Source organism: Dromiciops gliroides, chromosome 1, assembly GCF_019393635.1.
Source record: "Dromiciops gliroides isolate mDroGli1 chromosome 1, mDroGli1.pri, whole genome shotgun sequence".
In the NCBI taxonomy this organism is placed as follows: domain Eukaryota; kingdom Metazoa; phylum Chordata; class Mammalia; order Microbiotheria; family Microbiotheriidae; genus Dromiciops; species Dromiciops gliroides.
Window position 1 is genome coordinate 50,468,299 of NC_057861.1, and position 21,635 is coordinate 50,489,933.

Sequence of the window (21,635 nt, forward strand, 5' to 3'; positions counted from 1 at the left end):
CATTCAGATCTCTGGTTTTCTGAGACGTCTTCCCCCTGACAACATCCATCCAGGCTAACTAGGATCTTAAATTATGAAATATACTATTAAGAAACTGGGGGGCAGCTAGGTGGCGCAGTGGATAGAGCACCGGCCCTGGATTCAGGAGGACCTGAGTTCAAATCTGACCTCAGACACTTAACACTTACTAGCTGTGTGACCCTGGGCAAGTCACTTAACCCCACTTGCCTCACTAAAAAAAAAAAAAAACTGTTGGGTAGGGGGCAGTGGATAAAGCACTGGCCCTGGATTCAGGAGTTCCTGAGTTCAAATCGGCCTTAAGACACTTAACACTTACTAGCTGTGTGACCATGGGCAAGTCACTTGATCCCAATTGCCTCACTAAAAAAAAAAAAAAAAAAAACTTGGGTCTAGAAAAAAAAATCAAAAATTGATGTAGCCATTCAAAAGTGATCTTGGGCTTCAGGGGGAGGTGGTGAGCCTGCTGTACTTTGCCCTGGGGAAACCCTGCTATTCAACAATCATTTGCTAATCACTCTAATGTGCTTGGGTCCTTAAATACTTTTTGATCAGTTAAAAAAAAAAAAAAAAACGGGCAACCAAGTGGAGCAGTGGATAGAGCACCGGCCCTGGATTCAGGAGGACCTGAGTTCAAATTTGGCCTCAGACACTTAACAATTACTAGCTGTGTGACCCTGGGCAAGTCACTTAACCCCAATTGCCTCACCAAAAAAACAAAACAAAACAAACAGCCCGTGTCTTCAAGGAAGTTGTATTGTTGGGACAAAATGACATGAATGTGGAAAATTTTATTAGAAACAATGTAGAAAGTAGGTCTTTGAAGGGAAGGACTAACAACAGACGGAATGAGGATTGGCTTCTGTAGGAGGTGGCTCTGAGCTGGGCTTTGAAGTATAGTTGGGATCTAAGATGCAAAAGCCAGGAAGGAGATGCTAAGCAGGAGGGACAAAGCCTTGGAATATCACATACAGCAAGCCAGACAGTAAGACTGTAGCATGAAGCCTGTGGAGGAGATTAACATGAATAAGCCTGGAAGGATATATTGGAACTAGATAGGAAGAGTTTTAAAAACCAGTCAACTAGCATTTATTAAGCACCTACTAGGTGCCTGCTCACAGTCTCAGGGGAGACAACACACAACTATGTACAATCTATGGATAGGCTAAATTGGAGGTGATCATCGGAGAGAAGGCACCAGAATTACGGGGGACTGGAAAATTCGGTGGAAGGTAGGATTTTAGCTGGGACTTGAAGAAAGCTGGGGATGCCATGAGGCAGAGATGAGGAAGGAAGTTACAACCAGGAGGGACAGCCATGAAAATGTCCAGAGTAGGATGACCAACGAAGCTCAGCAGCAAGAGATAGAAAGAGAAATTCCATTTAAAGTAACACTAGACAATATAAAATATTTGGGAGTCAACCTGCCAAGACAAACCCAGGAACTCTATGAACACAATTACAAAACACTTTTCACACAAATAAAATCAGATCTAAATAATTGGAAAATTATCAATTGCTCATGGATAGGCCAAGCTAATATAATAAAAATGGCAATTCTACCTAAATTAATTTACCTATTCAGTGCTATACCAATCAGAATACCTAAAAATTATTTTATAGAGCTAGAAAAAATAATAACAAAATTCATCCGGAAGAACAAAAAAGTCAAGAATATCAAGGGAACTAATTTTAAAAATGCACAGGAATGGGGCCGCTAGGTGGCGCAGTGGATAAAGCACCGGCCCTGGATTCAGGAGGACCTGAGTTCAAATCTGGCCTCAGACACTTGACACTAGCTGTGCGACCCTGGGAAAGTCACTTAACCCTCATTGCCCAGAAAAACACAAAACAAAAAAAATGCACAGGAAGGTGGGCTAACTGTACCAAATTTGAAGCTATACTATAAAGTGGCAGTCATCAAAACTATTAGGTACTGGCTAAGAAATAGAGTGGTGGATCAATGGAATAGGTTAGGCACAGGAGACACAGCAGTAAATGATTATAGTAATCTACTGTTTGATAAACCCAAAGACTCCAGCTTCTGGGATAGGAACTCAGTATTTGACAAAAACTGCTGGGAAAACTGGAAGATAGTATGGCAGAAACTAGGCAAAGACCAACATCTTACACCTTATACAAAAATAAGGTCAAAATGGGTTCAAGATTTAGACATAAAGGGTGATACCATAGATAAATTAGCAGAGGAAGGTATAGTTTACCTCTCAGATCTACGAAGAGGAAAATAATTTATGTCCAAACAAGAGATAGAGCATATTATGAAATGCAAGATGGAAGACCCTGATTACATTAAATTAAAAAGTTTTTACAAACAGACGCAGCCAAAATTAGAAGGGAGGCAGAAAGCTGGGAAACAATTTTTACAGCCAGTATTTCTGATAAAGGACTCATTTCAGAAAAATATAGGGAACTAAATCAAATTTATAAGAATGTAAATCATTCCCCAATTGAGAAATTGTTAAAGGTTATGAACAGGCAGTTTTCTCATGAAGAAATCAAAGCTATCTATTGCCATATGAAAAAATGCTCTAAATCACTATTGATTAGAGAAGTGCAAATTAAAACAACTCTGAGGTACCACCTCACACCTATCAGATTGGCTAATATGACAAAAAAGGAAAATAATAAATGTTGGAGAAGCTGTGGAAAAACTGGAACACTAATGCATTGTTGGTGGAGCTGTGGACTGATCCAACCATTCTGGAGAGCAATTTGGAACTATGCCCAAAGGACCATGGGACTATTCATACCCTTTGACCTAGTGGTACCACTGCTAGGTTTGTATCCCAAAGAGATAATAGAAAGGGGGAAAGGACCCACATGTACAAAAATATTTATAGTAGCTCTCTTTGTGGTGGCAAAAAATTAGAAATTGAGGGAATGCCCATCAGTTGGGGAATGGCTAAACAAGTTGTGGTATATGAATGTAATGTAATACTATTGTGCTGTAAGAAATGAGCAGGAGTAGTTCAGAGAAACCTGGAAGGACTTACATGAACTGATGCTGACTGAGAGGAGCAGAACCAGGAGAACATTGAACACAGTAACAGCAACATTGTGTGATGAACAATAGGGATAGACTTGGCTTCTCAGCAGTGCAATGATTCAAGACAATTTCAAAGAACTCATGATGGAGAGTGCTCTCAACGTCCAGAAAAAAAGACTGTGGATTATGAATGCAGATTGAACCATGCTGTTTCTACTTTGGGGCTGGGTTTTTTTTTCCTTCTTTTTTGAGGTTTTTCCCTTATGCTCTGATTCTTCTTTCACAAGATGACTAATGCAGAAATATGTTTAATGTGATTGCACATATATAACCTATATCAGATTGCTTTCCTTCTTGGAGAGGGGGAAAGGGAGGGTAGGAGAAAAATTTGGAACTAAAAATCCTATGAAAACAAATGTTGAAAACTATCCTTATATGTAACTGGAAAATAATAAAATACCTTTATTTATTTTTTTAAAAAGGAAATGTCCAGAATAGGGAGATGGAGCATGTGAGGAAAACAGCTAGGAGGCCCATGTCACTGGTTCACAGAGTATGTGAAGATGGAAGATGGATATTCAGTGTAAGAAAAAGTAGGAAGGGGCAGCTAGGTGGCGCAATGGATAAAGCACCAGCCCTGGATTCAGGAGGACCTGAGTTCAAATCCTACCTCAGACACTTGACACTAGCTGTATGAACTTGGGCAAGTCACTTAACCCTCATTGCCCTGCAAAAAAAGAAAAGAAAGAGAAAAAGAAAAAGTAGGAAGGGGCCAAGTTATGTAGGAGGTCAAAGGGGCTTGAGCTTGGGTAATGACTATGAGTGGAAAGGAAGTGATAGGTGCCAGAGACCGAGGCCATAAAATCGGCAAGACTTGGCAACTGATTGGATATGAGAGAGAGAAGAGCTGAGGTTTATGAACCTTCGTGACTAGGAAGATGGTGGTGCCTGCAACAGAAACAGGGAAGTAATGTTAAGTTTGAGATGCCTATGGGACAAGGCATTGGAAATGGCCAGTAGGCAGTTGGTGATGTGGGGCTGCAGCTTAGGAAAGAGATTAAGGCTGAATGTGGAAATTGGAGAGTCATCTGCATGGAAGGAATCCATGGAACCTGATGAGACCAAGAGTGTAATAGCTGGAAAAAGAAGAGAGTCCTGAGGCGTGGGACTCAAATGAGAATCCAAACAAAGTGGAGTGAAGAGTAGCCAGACAGGAAGAAGAGGAACCATGAGAGAAGAGGTATCACGAAAGCACTGGAAGGAGAAGTTGGACCACAGCATGAAATGCTGTAGAAAGGTCAAGAAGGATAAGGACTGAGGAAAAGCCATCAGATTATTGGTTAACTCAAAGATGTTTTAGTTGAGTGAGATGGTCAGATACTAGACTTTAAGGGGCTGAGAAACGAGGGAGATGAGAAAAAGGCAACTAGATCATTTATTCTAGAAGTCTGGATGTAGGATGGTAGCTGGAAGGAAACAAGGAAAAGTTTGGTGCTTTTTTTTTTAAGGATGGAGGAGTCGGGGCAGCTAGGTGGCATAGTGGATAGAGCACCTGCCCTGGAGTCAGGAGTACCTGAGTTCAAATCCGGCCTCAGACACTTAACACTTACTAGCTGTGTGACCCTGGGCAAGTCACTTAACTCCAATTGCCTCACTTAAAAAAAAAAAAAAAGGATGGAGGAGTCTGGGTATGTATGTAAGGAGTAATCTCCCAAGGGAGTCAGGAGGAAGGGATGTGATCAAAGACCATAAATTCACTACATAGAGAAGGAGAATTGCTCATTCATTTCTCTTGTAATAAACCTAGTTTCCAGAAGCTGTGATTACCTGTTAATGTATTTTTTTTTGCACAGGGCAATGAGGGTTAAGTGACTTGCCCAAGGTCACACAGCTAGTAAGTGTCAAGTGTCTGAGGCTGGATTTGAACTCAGGTCCTCCTGAATCCAGGGCAGGTGCTTTATCCACTGCACCACCTAGCTGCCCCCTGTGATTACCTGTTGACAGAAGAAAGGGTCAGTGAGAATGCTCTCTCAAGGGTGCAAGTCGAGAGGTTGGCATCTGCAAGAAGGACCACCTCTTCCAGTTTGGAGCAAAGGAGGAGAGATTTGGCCAAGGGGGGGAGGGTGTCGGCATCTGTGTCATGATTCAGGGATTTGAAGGGTAAGATCAGAGAGAAGAGGAAACTTGGGATCCATGATTGTTGCAAAGAGGAAGGGGGTGGTATAGGTGACTTGAAGAGAGAATAACTTTGGAGCAGATACTGAAGGGAGTAGGTTAGAGAGATTAGGGAAGACTAAGAGGTCAGGGGTGCTGCACGGAGGACACCGTTGAAATTATAGGATAAGGGGGCAGCTAGGTGGAGCAGTGGATAGAGCATGAGCCCTGGATTCAGGAGGACCTGAGTTCTGTGATGCTTAAAATCTAAATTGTGGTCACCTTCAATCAGAAGCTTCAGCACCAGTCTTTAGGCATTAAACATTTATTAAAGCATAGAGGTATTCACAAGGAGTTAAGAAAAAGAAGTCCTACCTAGTCTAGAGTTCCAGCCTGGGTGGGTTCTTCCTGAAGTCCTCCACCATGCGCCTGCTTTAATCAGGAACTCCTCCAGGAGCCTTTGCTGACCTTTAGATGCCTGACCAGAAAGCGCTGGTGCCAGAATGCTCTGTTTAGGCTTATTCCCCTCATTTGACTCAAAGACATAGGTGGTAACTTCCTTAAGCCTATCTATAGTCATATTTTTCAAGTCTGGACATTGTGTCAGAAAGTATCTGCGGATTTCTGGCAGTGAATTATAAACAAATGTGTTGAGAACAATATAGGAATCTCTTAAATCTACTGTATCCAATCTGGTATACTGTCTAGCAGCCTCACAAAGTCTATTGTAAAATCTGTTTGGTCTTTCATTAGCCTCTTGAGGTAGGCTTAAAAATTTCTGCCGGTTTTCCAGTTTCCATTCCCTTCAGAAGTGTTTCTCTAGCATCTTTTAATTCTTGGAATTGTCTGTCATTATTATAATTCCATTCTGGATCCCTTAGAGGCCACGCCACAACAGCCTGACCCTTCGAAACAAGGGCATTTCCTGCTGAGATAATATCTGCAATCTCAGCCTGGGATAGTAAAGTTTCCATAAGGCAAGTAACATCAGCCCAAGTGGGTTGATATGCATTAAATATAGTCCTTAACTGTGAAATTACAGTGTTTGGATTTTTCTCAAAACTAGGGATGATTGATTTCCATGCGCTCAAGTCACTTGGTCTAAAGGGGCTATATTTTCTGACTTGAATTGGTGCTCCTTTTTTGGTATGTTCTATAGTTTCCTGCAGGGGGAGCAGTTTCTGCTGATCTGATTCTTTTTTTTTTTTTTTTTAGTGAGGCAATTGGGGTTAAGTGACTTGCCCAGGGTCACACAACTAGTAAGTGTTAAGTGTCTGAGGCCAGATTTGAACTCAGGTACTCCTGACTCCAGGGCTGGTGCTCTATCCACTGCGCCACCTAGCTGCCCCTGCTGATCTGATTCTAAACTTGGATCATCTCTAGTAGAAGGAGCCATCTTGGCGTCTCTCTCCATATGTGACAATTTCCCCCATATCATAACAATGATTATAGCAAAAATGAAATCCTTAGTCGTATGAACTACGGATGTGGTATTAAAAGGTATTTCAATTGCAGGCATAAAATTTCTACTTATATTAAACGCATTTTCCCAAAGATTCATACTTAGACTATTATACCAAAAACTTTTTGCTGCCTGAATGAGGAAAAAACCAATAATGTTATGAAGGACTATTGAGTAAACTATTCCTCTAAGTCGGGACGTTATGCTGTCCCAATACATTCCGATGAGAAAACCAAAGGGATAGTAGAATATTCAAGCATCTTGCCCTTTTGGGAGGGTCCTTAAGGTCCCTTTGTGGTCACCAAACTGTGATGTTTAAAATCTTAATTGTGGTCACCAAAAATTAAGAAGCTTCAGTACCAGTCTTTGGGCATTAAACATTTATTAAAGCATACAGATATTGACAAAGAGTTCAGAAGGTTATGAAAAAGAAATCCTACCTAGCCTAGCGTTCCAGCCTGGTTGGGTTCTTCCTGAAGTCCTCCACGAGCCCGCTTTAATCAGGCACTCTCCCAGGAGCCTGTTTTAATCAGGAACTCCTTCTCAAGATGACTGTGGAAGCTTTTTTATAGTTCTGGAACAGAGGTGGTCCTTACACACTGCTTCAAGGTGATTGGTTGGTGTCATCCAAATCCATTGGCTTTGAAGGTGTTCTCAAGTTGAGTTCACAGCCAGGAAGTGTCAAATGTCTGAGGCTGGATTTGAACTCAGGTCCTCCTGAATCCAGGGCTGGTACTCTATCCACTATGCCACCTAGCTGCCCCCCCAACTTATTTAACAGATGAGGAAACTGAGGCAGGCATGGTGAAGTGACTTGCCCAGGGTCACACAGCTAGTAAATGTCCGAGGCCAGATTTAAACTCAGGAAGATGGGTCTTCCTGACTCCATACCAGGCACTCTATCCACTGTGTCACCTGGCTGTCCCCACCCAGAAGGCAGATGGTGAAGTATTCCAGGGTTGGGGTTTAGAAAGGGATGAGTAGCCATTGGAATTACTAGGCAAAGGATTCAAAGATAGAAGAGAGGGTAAAGCCAAGGTGGTTGACTAAAGGGTCAAGATCTTGAAGGGAGGAAAGGAAAGCCAGAGCAAGGATGATGACTGGCCTAGGAAAGTAGGGAGGAAATGGAATGAGCATTTTGAAGGTGATAGGGCAGACAGAGACTAGGTTTAGGAGGAAGGAAACACGGGGAGGGCTGGGAGAACAGAAGCTTATGTTCTCAGACAGAGGAACTTCAAAGTTATGGATTCTGAAGGAGAAACACTTAGGTGAGGATGAGCTCAAGGATACAGTCATCCCTGTTCAAGGCTGAGGTGGAGTGAGGGCAAAGGTCATGGGATCCGGGGATCTCCCTGAGCTAGAGAGCAAGGATGTTTGAAGGGACATCAACTTGGAAGTTGAAGTCCCCAAGCATCAAGACCTGGGTTGGTGTGGGGAGGAAGACTATGAGCCAGGCAAGGAAACTCCTCAAGAAAGGAAGAAGAAGGAGGGGGGGAGGGAAAGAATTTTTAGAAATTGTTAACTTTTTTTTACATGTAATTGGGAAGTAGTGAAATAAATAAAATAATTTTAAAAAACGAAAGAAGGGCAGGGGGCAGCTAGGTGATGCAGTGTATAAAGCACCAGCCCTGGATTCAGGAGGACCTGAGTTCAAATCCAACCTCAGACACTTGACACTTACTAGCTGTGTGACCCTGAGCAAGTCACTTAACCTTCATTGCCCTGCAAAAATATAAATAAATAAAAGAAAGGAGGAAGAATGAGACAATTCTCAATTGTCACCAAGATCCTGGACTGAGTGACAAACTGGAGTTGAATGAAACCCAAAGAAGAAGAAGTTGCTGAGTGATGCTTTTTCCTCCTCATGGACCACTCTGGGGACAGAGAGAAAGGGGGAGGGCCTGAATAGAAATATACCCAGAGCTGGAGAGGGTCCAGTCTCTCTCTTTTTTTTTTTAATGTAAGCCAACCATTTTATTTTCCTCTCATTAGTTCAGGAATTTTGATAGGCAGATAGAGCTTTATATTGGCTTTGGAGGGGGTCTGGGGGCAGTACCAGCAGGTCTGAAGCGGGGTGCGGGTGTCCGATCCTTTCTTGCCTCACGAGACCAATTCCTCACTACCTTGCTGTGGATCGTGCAGCTCACACAGTAATGCAGTTTCACATATAGTTTGGGGAGCACATAAGAGTCGAAAACACTGGCCTCGGAAATGTCCCAGACGGCCCAGGCTTCCACGATGTTTCGGATGACGAACTTCTTGATGGCCTTATCCTTGGGCAGGCAGCGGGCGCAGTTGGTGCAGCGGCTGGGCTGCACGTGGCCGAGGCCCTTCTTGGCGCGCCTGTTGTTCCTCCTCTTCTTGGTCCCAGCTTCAAGAGCCTCAAGGCCGGCCTTCCCAAACGCCACAGTCCCCCCCTTTATTTATTTATTTATTTTTTTGCAGGGCAATGGGGGTTAAGTGACTTGCCCAGGGTCACACAGCCAGCAAGTGTCAAGTGTCTGAGGCCGGACCTGAACTCAGGAACTCCTGAATCCAGGGCCGGTGCTTTATCCACTGAGCCACCCAGCCACCCCCCCCCTTTATTTTAAATAAAGTATTTTAGTTTTTTTCCCGTTACATGTAAAGATAGTTCTCAACTTTTGTTTATACAAGCTTTCCAATTTCAGATTTTTTCTCCCTCCTCTAGACAGCAGGTAATCTGATATAGGTTTATTTATATATATATATACACATAATAAAATTAAACATATTTCTGCATTAGTCATGTTATGAGGGAAAAATCAGAGCAATGATGAAAAACCTCAAAATAGAAAAACAACAGCACCAAAAACAAAAGAAATACTATGGTTCATTCAGCATCCATACTCCACAGTTCTTTTTTTTTTTCCCCTGGATTTGGAGATCCTCTTCCATCATGAGTTCCCTGGAACTCTTCTGTACCATTGCATTGGTGAGAAGAATCTAGTCCATCACAGTAGATCAGCACACAATGTTGATGATACTGTGTACAATGTTCTTCTGGTTCTGCTCATCTCACTCATCATCAGCCCACACAAGACCCTCCAGGTTTCTCTGAACTCCTCCTGCTCATCGTTTCTTATAGCACAATAGTATTCCATTACATTCATATACCACAACTTGTCCAGCCATTCCCCAATTGATGGGCACCCCTTCAACTTCCCATTCCTTGACACCACGTACAGAGCAGCTATAAATATTTTTGTACATGTGGGTCCCTTTCCCCTTTCCATGATCTCTTTGGGGAAAAGACCCAAAAGTGGTATTACTGGGTCAAAGGGTATGCACAGCTTTATAGCCCTTTGGGCATAATTCCAAATTGATACAATCTCTTCTGAGGGAATCTTCATTTCTTTCCATGAAATGAAGAAACATGAGAGGGAATTTGAAAGGATGTTTGTTACCAATGGAAAGAGGGCAAAATGGAGAGTGGATTGGGTGGAATAAGGACAAGGAGAATTGGAGTGGACAGGAATGGGCATGAGAGAATGAGGGAGGAGTAGCCAAGAAAGGGACATTCTCCCTTTAACCTGTGACTCTGAATCACAGGAAGTCTGAGTCTAAGATAGTCTAGTCTAGTACTGGGACTAGTGTAAAGATAATAGATTGCCATGCCTTTTTCTTCAGCCACTATGTTTGAAAAAGTAAAATTTAGCCTCCCTGTTTCCAAAGCTAAGGCCCAGCAAGCAAGCTGTGCCTTGAGCTTAGCAGGACAACAATCCTTTGCAATCACTCTCTGGATGATCTCACGCTCTGTTCAAAGACAAACACTGAACAAAGTCAGAACGTCCTGCAAGTGAATCAAACTTGTCACATGCTTGATGCTCCCTCACTGTTAGGGCTACAATTCACTGAGCAGTTACTAGTATAAGTATTGAGATCTCCCCACGCTAACTCGGGTCCCCCTACTAGGGGTGGGGCCCTGGCACGGGTCTATAGCTCCACCTTGTTTACAAGCCTTTTTCCTCACTTAGAAAATAAACTTTCTCTTTACTTTTTTTTTTTTTTGGTGTGTGGGGCAATGAGAGTTAAGTGACTTGCCCAAGGTCACACAGCTAGTAAGTAGCAAGTGTCTGAAGTCAGATTTGAACTCAGGTCCTCCTGAATCCAGGGCCAGTGCTTTATCCACTGTGCCACCTAGCTCCCCCAAAATAAACTTTCTCTGTAACTCCTGGCACCTGTCTCTAGCCTATTTTGTGCAGGCCATACATAGGTTAGAGACTGGTTCTGGAAAAAGTTAGGTTGACAGTGACATTTGACTCCTTGGGCAAAGCATGTTGGGGAATGATGTTGGGAGTGGTGCAGCCTCTGGGCAGGTAGTAAGTGGCTAGGCCTGACTAATGGTCAAGGCAAAGTTCAGTGGAGTCTAATAAATGATTGGAGCAGCTATATGGCACAGTGGATAAAGCACTGTCCCTGGGGTCAAGAGGACCTGAGTTCAGATCTCACCTCAGACACTTACTAGCTATGTGACCCTGTGCAAATCACTTCACCCTGTTTGCCTCAAACATCTGAGGCCATCTCTAGTTATCCTGATCTATATCTTGCCACTGGACCCAGATGGCTCTGGAGGAGAGAGTGAGGTTGGTGACTTTGCACAGATCTCCCTCACTTAAATTCAAATTCAGTGCAAGTCACGACATGACTCCCAACGTCATGGTCCTCTTCAAAAACAAATGACAAAAAAAACCCCCAAAAAACCAAAAATCAAAGGACAAACGACAACAATAAATGATTATTATAGAGTGATCAATTTAGGCCTGGAAGCCAGTCACCCACCAAATAGGTCAGCTCCATCTCAGGCTTCATATAATGTTGAATAGATGGACTTTAACCAACAACAGAGTATTGCGTTGCTCAGGGGTCCAATTTTTTTTTTTAATTTCAAATCTTGATGCTCTGTTCTTTTTTTTTAATCTTTACTGTTAATGATACCTTCCAAAGACTCTTACCCACCCTTTTCACACCCACTAGAACCCCCTCTTAATGAACAAGCACAATCAAGCAAAACCAGCCAACCCATTGGCCATGAGTAGAAATACATGCCTTATTCTCCACTTGGCCTTCTGCTTCCTCCATACTTAGAGTTGGGAGACACACTTCACCATTCATCCTCTAAAGCTGGGATTGGACACTCACCTGAGAAGAGGTCTGAAGTCTTTCAAGGCTGTTTCCCCTTAACCTCTTGTGGTAATTGTGTAAAGTGCTTTCCTGATTTTCTACTCATTTTGCTCCATATCAGTTCATATGTTTCTTCCTAAGTTTTTCTGAATTCTTCATAAGAACCTCATCATTTTAAGATTACACCGTATAAAAAAAAAAAAAAAAAAAAAAAGATTACACCATGGTATACATGCATTCAACAATTGGTTTAGCTATTCACCAAATTGATAGCAGGTTTTGAAAGGACATTGAAGAGCCAGAGGAGGGAAACAAGGATAATGAAGGTTAGGTCTCGTCAGGTGAGAGTAGCTTAAAGGAACTTGGGGATTTTTTTTTTACTTAGGAAAAAGAAATCTTAAGAGGAAATGATACAAAAGTTATCTACAATCATATGAAAAAATGGTCTAGATCACTATTGATCAGAGAAATGCAAATTAAAACAACTCTGAGGTATCACCTCACACCTATTAGATTGGCCAATATAACAAAAAAGGAAAAAGTTGGATGTTGGAGGGGATGTGGGTAAGTTGGGACCCTGAATCCCCTGTTGGTGGAGTTGTGAACTGATCCAACCATTCTGGAGAACAATTTGGAACTATGCCCAAAAGGCTATAGAACTGTGCATAGGGGGCAAGTAGGTGGCACAGTGGATAGAGCACCGGCCCTGGATTCAGGAGGACCTGAGTTCAAATCCGACCTCAGACACTTGACACTTACTAGCTGCGTGACTATGGGCAAGTCACTTAACCCCCATTGCCCTAAAAAAAAAAAAACCAAAAAAACCCTGCATATCTTTTGATCCAGCAATACTACTGCTAGGTTCATATCCCAAAGACATCCCCCAAAAGAGAAAAAGACCTATTTGTACAAAAATATTTATAGCAGGTCTTTTTGTGGTGGCTAAGAATTGGAAACCAAAGGGACACTCATCAATTGGGGAATGGCTAAACAAGCTGTGGTATATGATGGTGATGGGATATTATTGTGCTATAAGAAATGACAAGACTTCTTTTTAGCTTGAAGCAGTGTGTAAGGACTGCTTCTGTTCCAGACCTATAAAAAGCTTCCACAATCAGTTTGCTGGAGAGAGTTCATGATTGAAGCAGGCTTGTGGCAGAGGACTTGAGGAAGAACCAGACCAGGCTGGAACTCTAGGCTAAATAGGCTTTTTTTTTTTAACTTTCTGAACTCCATGGGAATATCTGTATGCTTTAATAAATGTTTAATGCCTAAGGACTGGTGCTAAAGCTTCTAATTTAAAGCAACCACAATTTAGATTTTAAACATCACAGCACAGAGACAGCAATGTTGTTCAAAGAACTGTGAATGACAACTATTCGCAGCAATACAATACAAGACAATCCCAAAGGACTATGGATGAAACATATTATCCACCTCCAAAGAAAGAACTAGTATTGATGGAACATAGACTGAAGCATGCTCTTTTTCACTCTCATTTTTTCTTTTATTCAAGTTTTTTCTTATATAGAATAACTAATAAGGTAATGTTTTACATAATCATACATGTATAACCCATATCTGATTGCTTACAGCCTCAGGGAGGGGGAAGGGGAGGAAGGGAAGGAGGGATAAAAATTGGAACCCCAAACTATAAATAAAAATGTTTATAGCTTTTTTAAAAAGAGGAAATTATAGCTTTCTTCAAATACAAGAAGGGCTGTCATGTGGAAGGCAGCTATATGGTAGAGTGAATAAGAGCCCTGAACCTAGAGCCAGGCAGACCAGGAAGAACTGACCCATCCTGGCTGTGATCTGACCACCCTCCTCTCAGCACTTCAGACAGCTCTTGCTAAGGGTTGCTCTAGCTGATGTAGAAGACCCCTTTCAGCAGTGTCAGTTTATGACATGCCATTTAAACATCCAACCACATTGTGGTTTCTAATGCCCCTTTACAAAATGTCCCCTATGTCTCTGATAAGGGGTTATCTAGCCTCCTGGACCAGAGGAGAAGAGCAGAAACTTCCAGGGCTTTGGATCACCCCAGGTTTTCCCCCCTGGGATTGGTTTCAGGGTTCCTCTATCAGTGACTAGTTCCCCTCGTCTCCAAGTCCCTCAGACTCCAGAAATGCCCTGTACTGACCTTCCTCTTCCTTCCTGCACCCCCCACCCATGTACTTTGAAAAGCAATTCACAAGAAATTAGAAAGTCCCTTGGGTTTATGTAGGAGGGGCTGATGGGAGATAGGGGATGGGGGCTGGTAGGTAAGAGTACAGTTCTGGGAATTCCCAGGTCCCAGAGGGGACACTTTTCTATCAGAATTAAGTTTGATGCATGATGCACTGGTGCCTGGCTGATATGAGCCTTGCCTTTATCAGACTTCAGGCCTGCTCTCCTCAAAAAGCTCAGCTGATAGCCCAGGCCCATGAGCTACCCCAAGCAGCACTCCCCAAATAAATCCAGGGTCTGCTGCCTCCTTCCTGGAAAAGAGAAGTGAAGAATGGCTTTTGTGGGCAGAGGATGGTTTTCCTTTCTGATCCTGATGAAATCTGGGTGGGGTAGGGCAGGGTGGGGTGGAGTACAGAAAAGAATGTAGACACCCTGGGGGACCAGAGCTGGGAAGATTCCAAGTTCTCTGCCCTCAGCTTCAAGCTCAGGAATAAAGCCATGACATCCACCCACCCATCCATCCATCTATCCACCCATCTACCCATCCCTTTCCAACCATCCATCCACCCATCCACCCACCCATCCACCCACCCATCCATCCATCCATCCACCCATCCACCCATCCACCCACCCATCCATCCATCCATCCATCCATCCATCCATCCATCCATCCATCCATCCATCCATCCATCCATCCATCCATCCCCCTCTCCCCCAGGTGCTGCTAGGTCTTTGAGGTCTCTGACTCCAGACCTGGTAACAGTGGGGAATGGCATTCAATTAGGAATTGACTTCTGTTCCAACAAAATGGCCCATTTGTTCTCCTGGACATAGCATTCCATCTTCCATCTTCCTTTGCATACTGCTCTCAGCACCTCTGGCTTCCTTCAAAGCTCAGCTCTGGTGTTGCCTCTTCAAGAAGCCTCATCTAATTTTCCCAGTTGGTAGCCTGCCCCCTCCTCCTGCTGATGGTTTATTTCTTTGGTCCATACCCTGTATTTCTCTTTTTGTGCACATAGAATCAAAGATGGAATGGGCCACCATTGCCAAACAACCTTCTCACTCTGGAAGATCCTTCCATCCCCCTGGCCCCTTTCCCTGACTGGTCATCTCTTCCTAGACCTTCTCTTTTTATTTATTTAGTTAGTTAGTTAGTTTTTTGGTGAGGCAATTGGGGTTAAGTGACTTGCCCAGGGTCACACAGCCAGGAAGTGTCAAATGTCTGAGGCTGGATTTGAACTCAGGTCCTCCTGAATCCAGGGCTGGTGCTCTATCCACTGTGCCACGTAGCTGCCCCTAGACCTTCTATTTTAAGGAAGGGTGAAGGCCAGACTAGTCTTCCTTGATTCCTCATCAGGCTCCACTCCTGACTCTCTGGATTGCTTTCTCCACCATGCCCCCATTCAGGGACATTCACTCACCTCCCTCTTCAGCTTCCTTTTCTTTTTTTTGTTTGTTTGGTTTTTGTTGTTGTTGTTTGCAGGCAATGGGGGTTAAGTGACTTGCCCAGGGTCACACAGCTAGTAAGTGTCAAGTGTCTGAGGCCGGATTTGAATTCAGGTCCTCCTGAATCCAGGGCTGGTGCCTTATCCACTGCTCCATCTAGCTGCCCCTTCAGCTTCCTTTTCTGTGTTGCCTCCTTTCACTCCCCACATTGAAATGGAAGCTCTAGGAGGCCAGGGAATATTTCCTTTTTTGCTGAACACTTCAGTGTTTAGCATTGCTTTGGCACACAATAAATGCTTAATAAATACTTAGGTAAACATGTCTCCCATAGGCCCCTTCTTTCCTCTGACACCACCAACCCTCTAGTGCAGTCCCTCATCCTCTCAGGGCTAGACTATGGCAATAGCCTGCAGGTGGGTCTGCCTGCCCTAAGTCTCTCCCTACTCCAATCCTTCTTCCACTCAGCCACTAAAGGGATCTTTCTAGAACACAAGCCCGACCATGTCCCTACCTTGCTCAAGAAGCTCTAGTTCACTAATTATAGAAATGCAAATTAAAACAATTCTGAGATACCTCCTCACACCTGTCAGATTGGCTAACATGACAGAAAAGAAAAGTGGCAGATGCTAGAGGGGATGTGGAAAAGTTGGCACACTAATGCACTGTTGGTGAAGTAGCCAGCCATTCTGGAAAACTATGTCCCAAAAGCTATCAAACTGTGCAGATCCTTGGACCCAGCAATACCACTACTAGGTCTGTATCCCAAAGTGATCAAACAAAAGGGAAAAAGAGCTATTTGTACAAAACTAATTAGAGCAGCTCTTTTTGTGGTAGCAAAGAATTGGAAATCCAGGGGATGCCCCTCAGTAGGGGAATGGCTGAACAAGTTGTGGCATATGATTGTGGTGAAATACCATTGCTCTATAAGAAATGATGAACAGGATACTCTCAGAAAAACCTGGAAAGACTTATTATGAACTGATGCAGAGTGAAGTGAGAAGAGCCCAGAGATAGATCATTGTGCACAGTAGCAGCAATGTTGTAATGATGATCAACTGTGAAAGACTTGGCTATTTCGATCAAGACAATGATCCAAGACAATTCCAAAGGAACTATGGTGAAAAATGCTATGCACCTCTGGAGAGAGAACTGATGAGCTCTGAATGCAGATTGAAACCCACTTCTAGTAGGTTTCTTCATTTTTATTGTGTCCAAGCAAGTAAGTGTCCAAGGTCAAATTTATCTGTCTGTCTATCTATCTATCTATCTATCTATCTATCTATCTATCTATCTATCTATCTATCTATCTATCTATTTTTGTGGGGCAATGATGGTTAAGTGACTTGCCCAGGGTCACACAGTTAGTAAGTAAGTAAGCTAGTAAGTAAGAAAGAAAGGAAGGAAGGAAGGAAGGAAGGAAGAAAGAAAGAAAGAAAGAAAGAAAGAAAGAAAGAAAGAAAGAAAGAAAGAAAGAAAGAAAGAAAGAAAGAAAGAAAGAAATGATAGTTCAGATAGACAAATATCACTTCCAGGTTGAATCTGAACCCAGCTCTCCCCAAATCCAGGTCCAGCACTCTAGCCACTATCCATAATGAGAAACACTGTATTTGTCAACTGCGTGGAATGGGTCTCTAACCTATGAATGGCTGGAGGAACAGAGCAGGCCAGAAACAGGAGAGTCAGGAATCAGAGAGAAGTTTTAATTTCGTTTTTTTGTTTTTTGTTTTTTACTTTTGGTGAGGCAATTAGGGTTAAGTGACTTGCCCAGGGTCTCACAGCTAGTAAGTGTGTTAAATGTCTGAGGCCAGATTTGAACTCAGGTCCTCCTGAATCCAGGGCTGGTGCTCTATCCACTGTACCACCTAGCCACCCCCAAGAAGTTTTATTTGCAAAGTGAGGAAAAAGGCTTGCAAGCAAGGACAGGTGCTGGGACACCACCCCTAGTGGAGGGACCTGAGACAGTGTGGGGAGATCTCAATACTTATACTAGTTGCTGCCCTGTGAGCTGTAGCCCTGACAATGAGGGCAACAGCAAGATGTGACAAGTTTGAGTCATTGCAGGACCTTCTGAGTTTCTCCTGTGCTTATCCAGCTCAGAGAACACCTGGTGAATTATGTGATTTTGCCAGAGGGTGAGTTCAGAGGGTGATTGCAAAGAATTGTTGTCCTGCCAAGCTCAGGGCACAGCTTGTTTGCTAGGCCTTAGCTCTGGAAAACAGGGGGTCTCCTAATATTTTGTCATATGCTACATGAGTTCTCAACCTTTTCTGTTTCCTAACCTCCTTTGCAGTCCAGTGAACCTACAGACCTCCTCTTAGAACATTGTTTGTAAATACATAAGATACATGAGATTACTGGGGAGACAAATTATAGTTATAATATGGTAAATATAGTTATCAAAACATTTTTTTTAAAAACAACAAGGGGGCAGCTAGGTGGCGCAGTGGATAGAGCACCGGCCCTGGAGTCAGGAGTACCTGAGTTCAAATCCGGCCTTGGACACTTAACACTTACTGGCTGTGTGACCCTGGGCAAAAAAAACAACAAGATTCCCCAGGTTAAGAAGTTTACCCTAAGGGGCAGCTAGGTGGCACAGTGGATAGAGCACTGGCCCTAGAGTCAGGAGGACCTAAGTTCAAATCCAGCCTCAGACACTTAACACTTACTAGCTGTGTGACCCCGGGCAAGTCACTTAGCCCTAATTGCCTCACCAAAAAAAAAAAAAAAGTTTACCCTAGCAGAATGTAAGTTCCCTGAAGGCAGACTCCTTTCCACCTTCATATTCCCATTCTCTGTGTTCAGGTGGTCCAGACTTGTAGTAGGTGGGTGATTGAAAGGAGGGTAAAGGGTCTCTGGAGGCTGCTGCCTTTCCTGCACCAGGGTTCTATGCCAGGCCCTAAGCAGCAAAGGTTTGGGGAGGCCAACCCCGAGTCATGATATCAGAGGGTCGTGGGAATAGGAGCGAAATTGCAAGGGATACTAGAAATCATCCAGTCCAGTTCAGTGTCTTCAGCTCAGAACTGGGGAATGCCAGGGCCAAATAAGGCAACTCAAACCCCCAAGATCACAAGAACCCAGGTTCTTTGTTGGCACATGCAGAGCATTTTCCTCTTTGAACAGCACACTCCCCACCAGTGTGTGTTTGGGAGAAAGGAGGGCCAAGCCAGAGCCTAGACTAGTGTTTCTGGAAGGACAAGAGCAACAATCCCAGGCCTCCCCCATTCCTTTCCCTCCCTGTCATCCCCAGGTCTGAGCAATGAGGGTTAAGTGACTCACCTAGGGTCACACAGCTGGTAAGTGTCAAGTGTCTGAGGTCAGATTTGAACTCAGGTCCTCCTGAATCCAGGGCCAGTGCTTTATCCACTGTGCCACCTAGCTGTCCCATTTTCTTTTTTAAGAACTTTAAATTGTATGTTTTTAGGTCTCTTTCAACTCTGACTTCTATATTCTGAGGCCCCCTCCAGTTTCTTTTCTTTTTTTTTTTTGCAGGGCAATGAGGGTTAAGTGACTTGCCCAGGGTCACACAGCTAGTAATTATCAAGTGTCTGAGGCTGGATTTGAACTTAGGTCCTCCTGAATCCAGGGCCAGTGCTTTATCTACTGCGCCACCTAGCGGCCGCTTGTTTCTTTGTCTATTTATTTATTTACTTATTTCATTCATTCATTCATTCATTTATTTATTTATTTATAGTGAGGCAATTGGGGTTAAGTGAGGTGCCCAGGGTCACACAGCTAGTAAGTGTTAAGTGTCTGAGGTCACATTTGAACTCAGGTCCTCCTGACTCCAGGGCTGGTGCTCTATCCACTATGCCACCTAGCTGCCCCTTTATTTATTTGTTTGTTTGTTTGTTTGTTTGTTTATTTTTGTAAATCTTTTTTTTTTTAGAGGCAATGGGGGTTAAGCGACTTGCTCAGGGTCACACAGCTAGTAAATGTTAAGTGTCTGAGGCTAGATTTGAACTCAGGTCCTCCTGAATCCAGGGCCGGTGCTTTATCCACGGCACCACCTAGCTGCCCCTGTTTATTTATTTTTAACACTCTTTTTCTTGAAATTTTGAGTTCCAGATTCTCTCCCTTAAGTCCCACCTCTCCCCAACCCACTGGGCAAGTGAATATAATATCAATTATATGTGTGAAATCCTGCCAAATATTTATTTCCTAATTAGCCGTATCATCAAACCAAAACCAAAACAAAACAAGAAAGTTCTACTTCAGTTTACACTCAGCATTCATCATCAGTTCTCTCTCTGGAGCTGGAGAGTATTTTTCATCACAGGTCCTTTGGAATTGTTTTGGATCATTTTACTGATCAAAGTAGCTAAGTTTTTCCACAGCTGATCATCTTTACAACATTGCTGTTACTGTTGTGCTCACTTTACTCTGCATCAGTTCATATAAATCTTTTCAGGTTTTCCTGAAATCATCTTGCTCATCACTTCTTTTTTTTTTTTTTTTTTTGGTGAGGCAGTTGAAGTTAAGTGCCTGGCCCAGGGTCACACAGCCAGGAAGTGTCAAATGTCTGAGGCTGGATTTGAACTCAGATCCCCCTGAATCGAGGTGCTCTATCCACTGCATCACCTAGCTGCCCCACTCATCACTTCTTTTTTGTTTTGTTTTGTGAGGCAATTGGGGTTAAGTGATTTGCCCAGGGTCACACAGCTAGTAAGTGTCAAGTGTCTGAGGCTGGATTTGAACTCAGGGACTCCTGAATCCAGGGCCAGTGCTCTATCTACTGCGACACCTAGCTGCCCCCTCATCACTTCTTTATAGCACTGAAGTATTCCATCACAATTGTAAACCACAGCTTCCCCAGTTGATGGGCATCCCCTCCTTTTCCAGTTCTCCACCACAAAAAGAACTGCTCCAAATAGTTTTCTACATATAGGGACTTTTCCTTTTCTCTCTTTAGGATACAGAGCTGGTATCGGTATTGCTGGATCAAAGGATATTCACAGTTTCGTAGCCCTCTGGGCATAGTTCCAGGGTGTTCTCCAGAATTGGGTGAGTATTCAAAGTTTATTTCCTTCCTTCCTTCCTTTTTTCCAGCTCTAAAATTCCATGTCTCTGTTCTAATGTCCCATCCCATTCGATGTCCTAAAGTCCCTTCCCACACTCAGGCTTGTGATTTTATGGATCACAAGGACTAGGTAACCCTCACTCCAGTTCTTGGGATTTCCTCCCCCAATATTTCCTCATTTCTCTACCTCAGTCTCTAGTGAAGGCTGTGACAGAAAGGGGATAAGGAACTTCCAGGGAACAGAGTCCATTCAGACTCTTTTCTATCCAAAGTCCCTTCCCTAATCTGCCTTCATGGCCCCCAAAGTCTAGCGTAAGGTCGAGGGAGTGCAGGGAGGAACCCAAAGTGCTCCACCCAGATTCCAAATGGGGACCAGACTGAGACCTTTATTCAATGTGCTCAACTCCCAGGCTTCCCCCCGCCCCCAGACCCTCCTCACTGTTGCTTTCTGGAGGGTGACACAGGGTGAGCAGCACCCAGAGAGAGTGGGTGAAGCTCCCAATTCCAAAGTTAGTGAGGGTCTTTGCAGTTGCTGGGTAGTCCAGCTCAATTCTATGTAAGGAGTCCTTTTTTTTTTTTAGCTTTTTTTTTTTGGTGGTTGTTTCAAATTCTCTTCCAATCTCCAGTCCTTCTCCCATTGAGAAGGGAAGCAATACGATACCCATTATGCACGTGGAGGCATGCAAAACATATCTCTATATTAGCCAGAAAAGAAAAAGCAAGAGAAATAAAGAAAATGACTACAACCTCAAACACCCCCACCCCATGCTGCAGTCTGCAGTCCAAGTTCATCAGTTCTCTCGCTGAAAATGGAGAGCGTTTTTCTCAGGACGATTTCTTTGGAATCGAGGACACTGTCATGAACAAAGTAGCGAAGTCTTTCGCAGTTGGCCATGGTTACAATGTTGCAGTTACTGTGTTCCCTCCTGGTTCTGCTCACTTCACTTGTTCAAGGGATCCTTTGGGGAACACCCTAAAACACGATTTCCGGGGCGTCCTAATCCAGGGGGATGGTTGTTCTTTAAAGGTGGGATCCTGGTCCATGTCCCCTTCGTTTCACAGACGAGAAAATTTGAGGCTCAAAGAGAAGGGCCACGGGGTTAAGAAAAGAGAGGTCGCCAAAGGGTCTCGGGGATCACTAGACTAGTCCAGGCTCCTCTGCCCATCTTCGTGCCCAGTACCGAGCAGCCCCGAGTTCCCGGGGCGGGTCAGAGAGGCAC

At 43.6% G+C, this 21,635-nt stretch overlaps 1 protein-coding gene across 1 annotated transcript; it reads right to left on the reverse strand.

The window, feature by feature from the left end:
* Positions 1–8,662: 8,662 nt before the first annotated feature.
* On the reverse strand, positions 8,663–21,310 carry LOC122744824 (40S ribosomal protein S26-like). Its single transcript, XM_043990387.1, has 2 exons — positions 21,178–21,310; positions 8,663–9,012 (listed from the first exon to the last, which is right to left on the reverse strand). Exons 1-2 carry the CDS (start codon positions 21,308–21,310, stop codon positions 8,663–8,665), a joined length of 483 nt encoding a protein of 160 aa, XP_043846322.1.
* Positions 21,311–21,635: the final 325 nt, after the last annotated feature.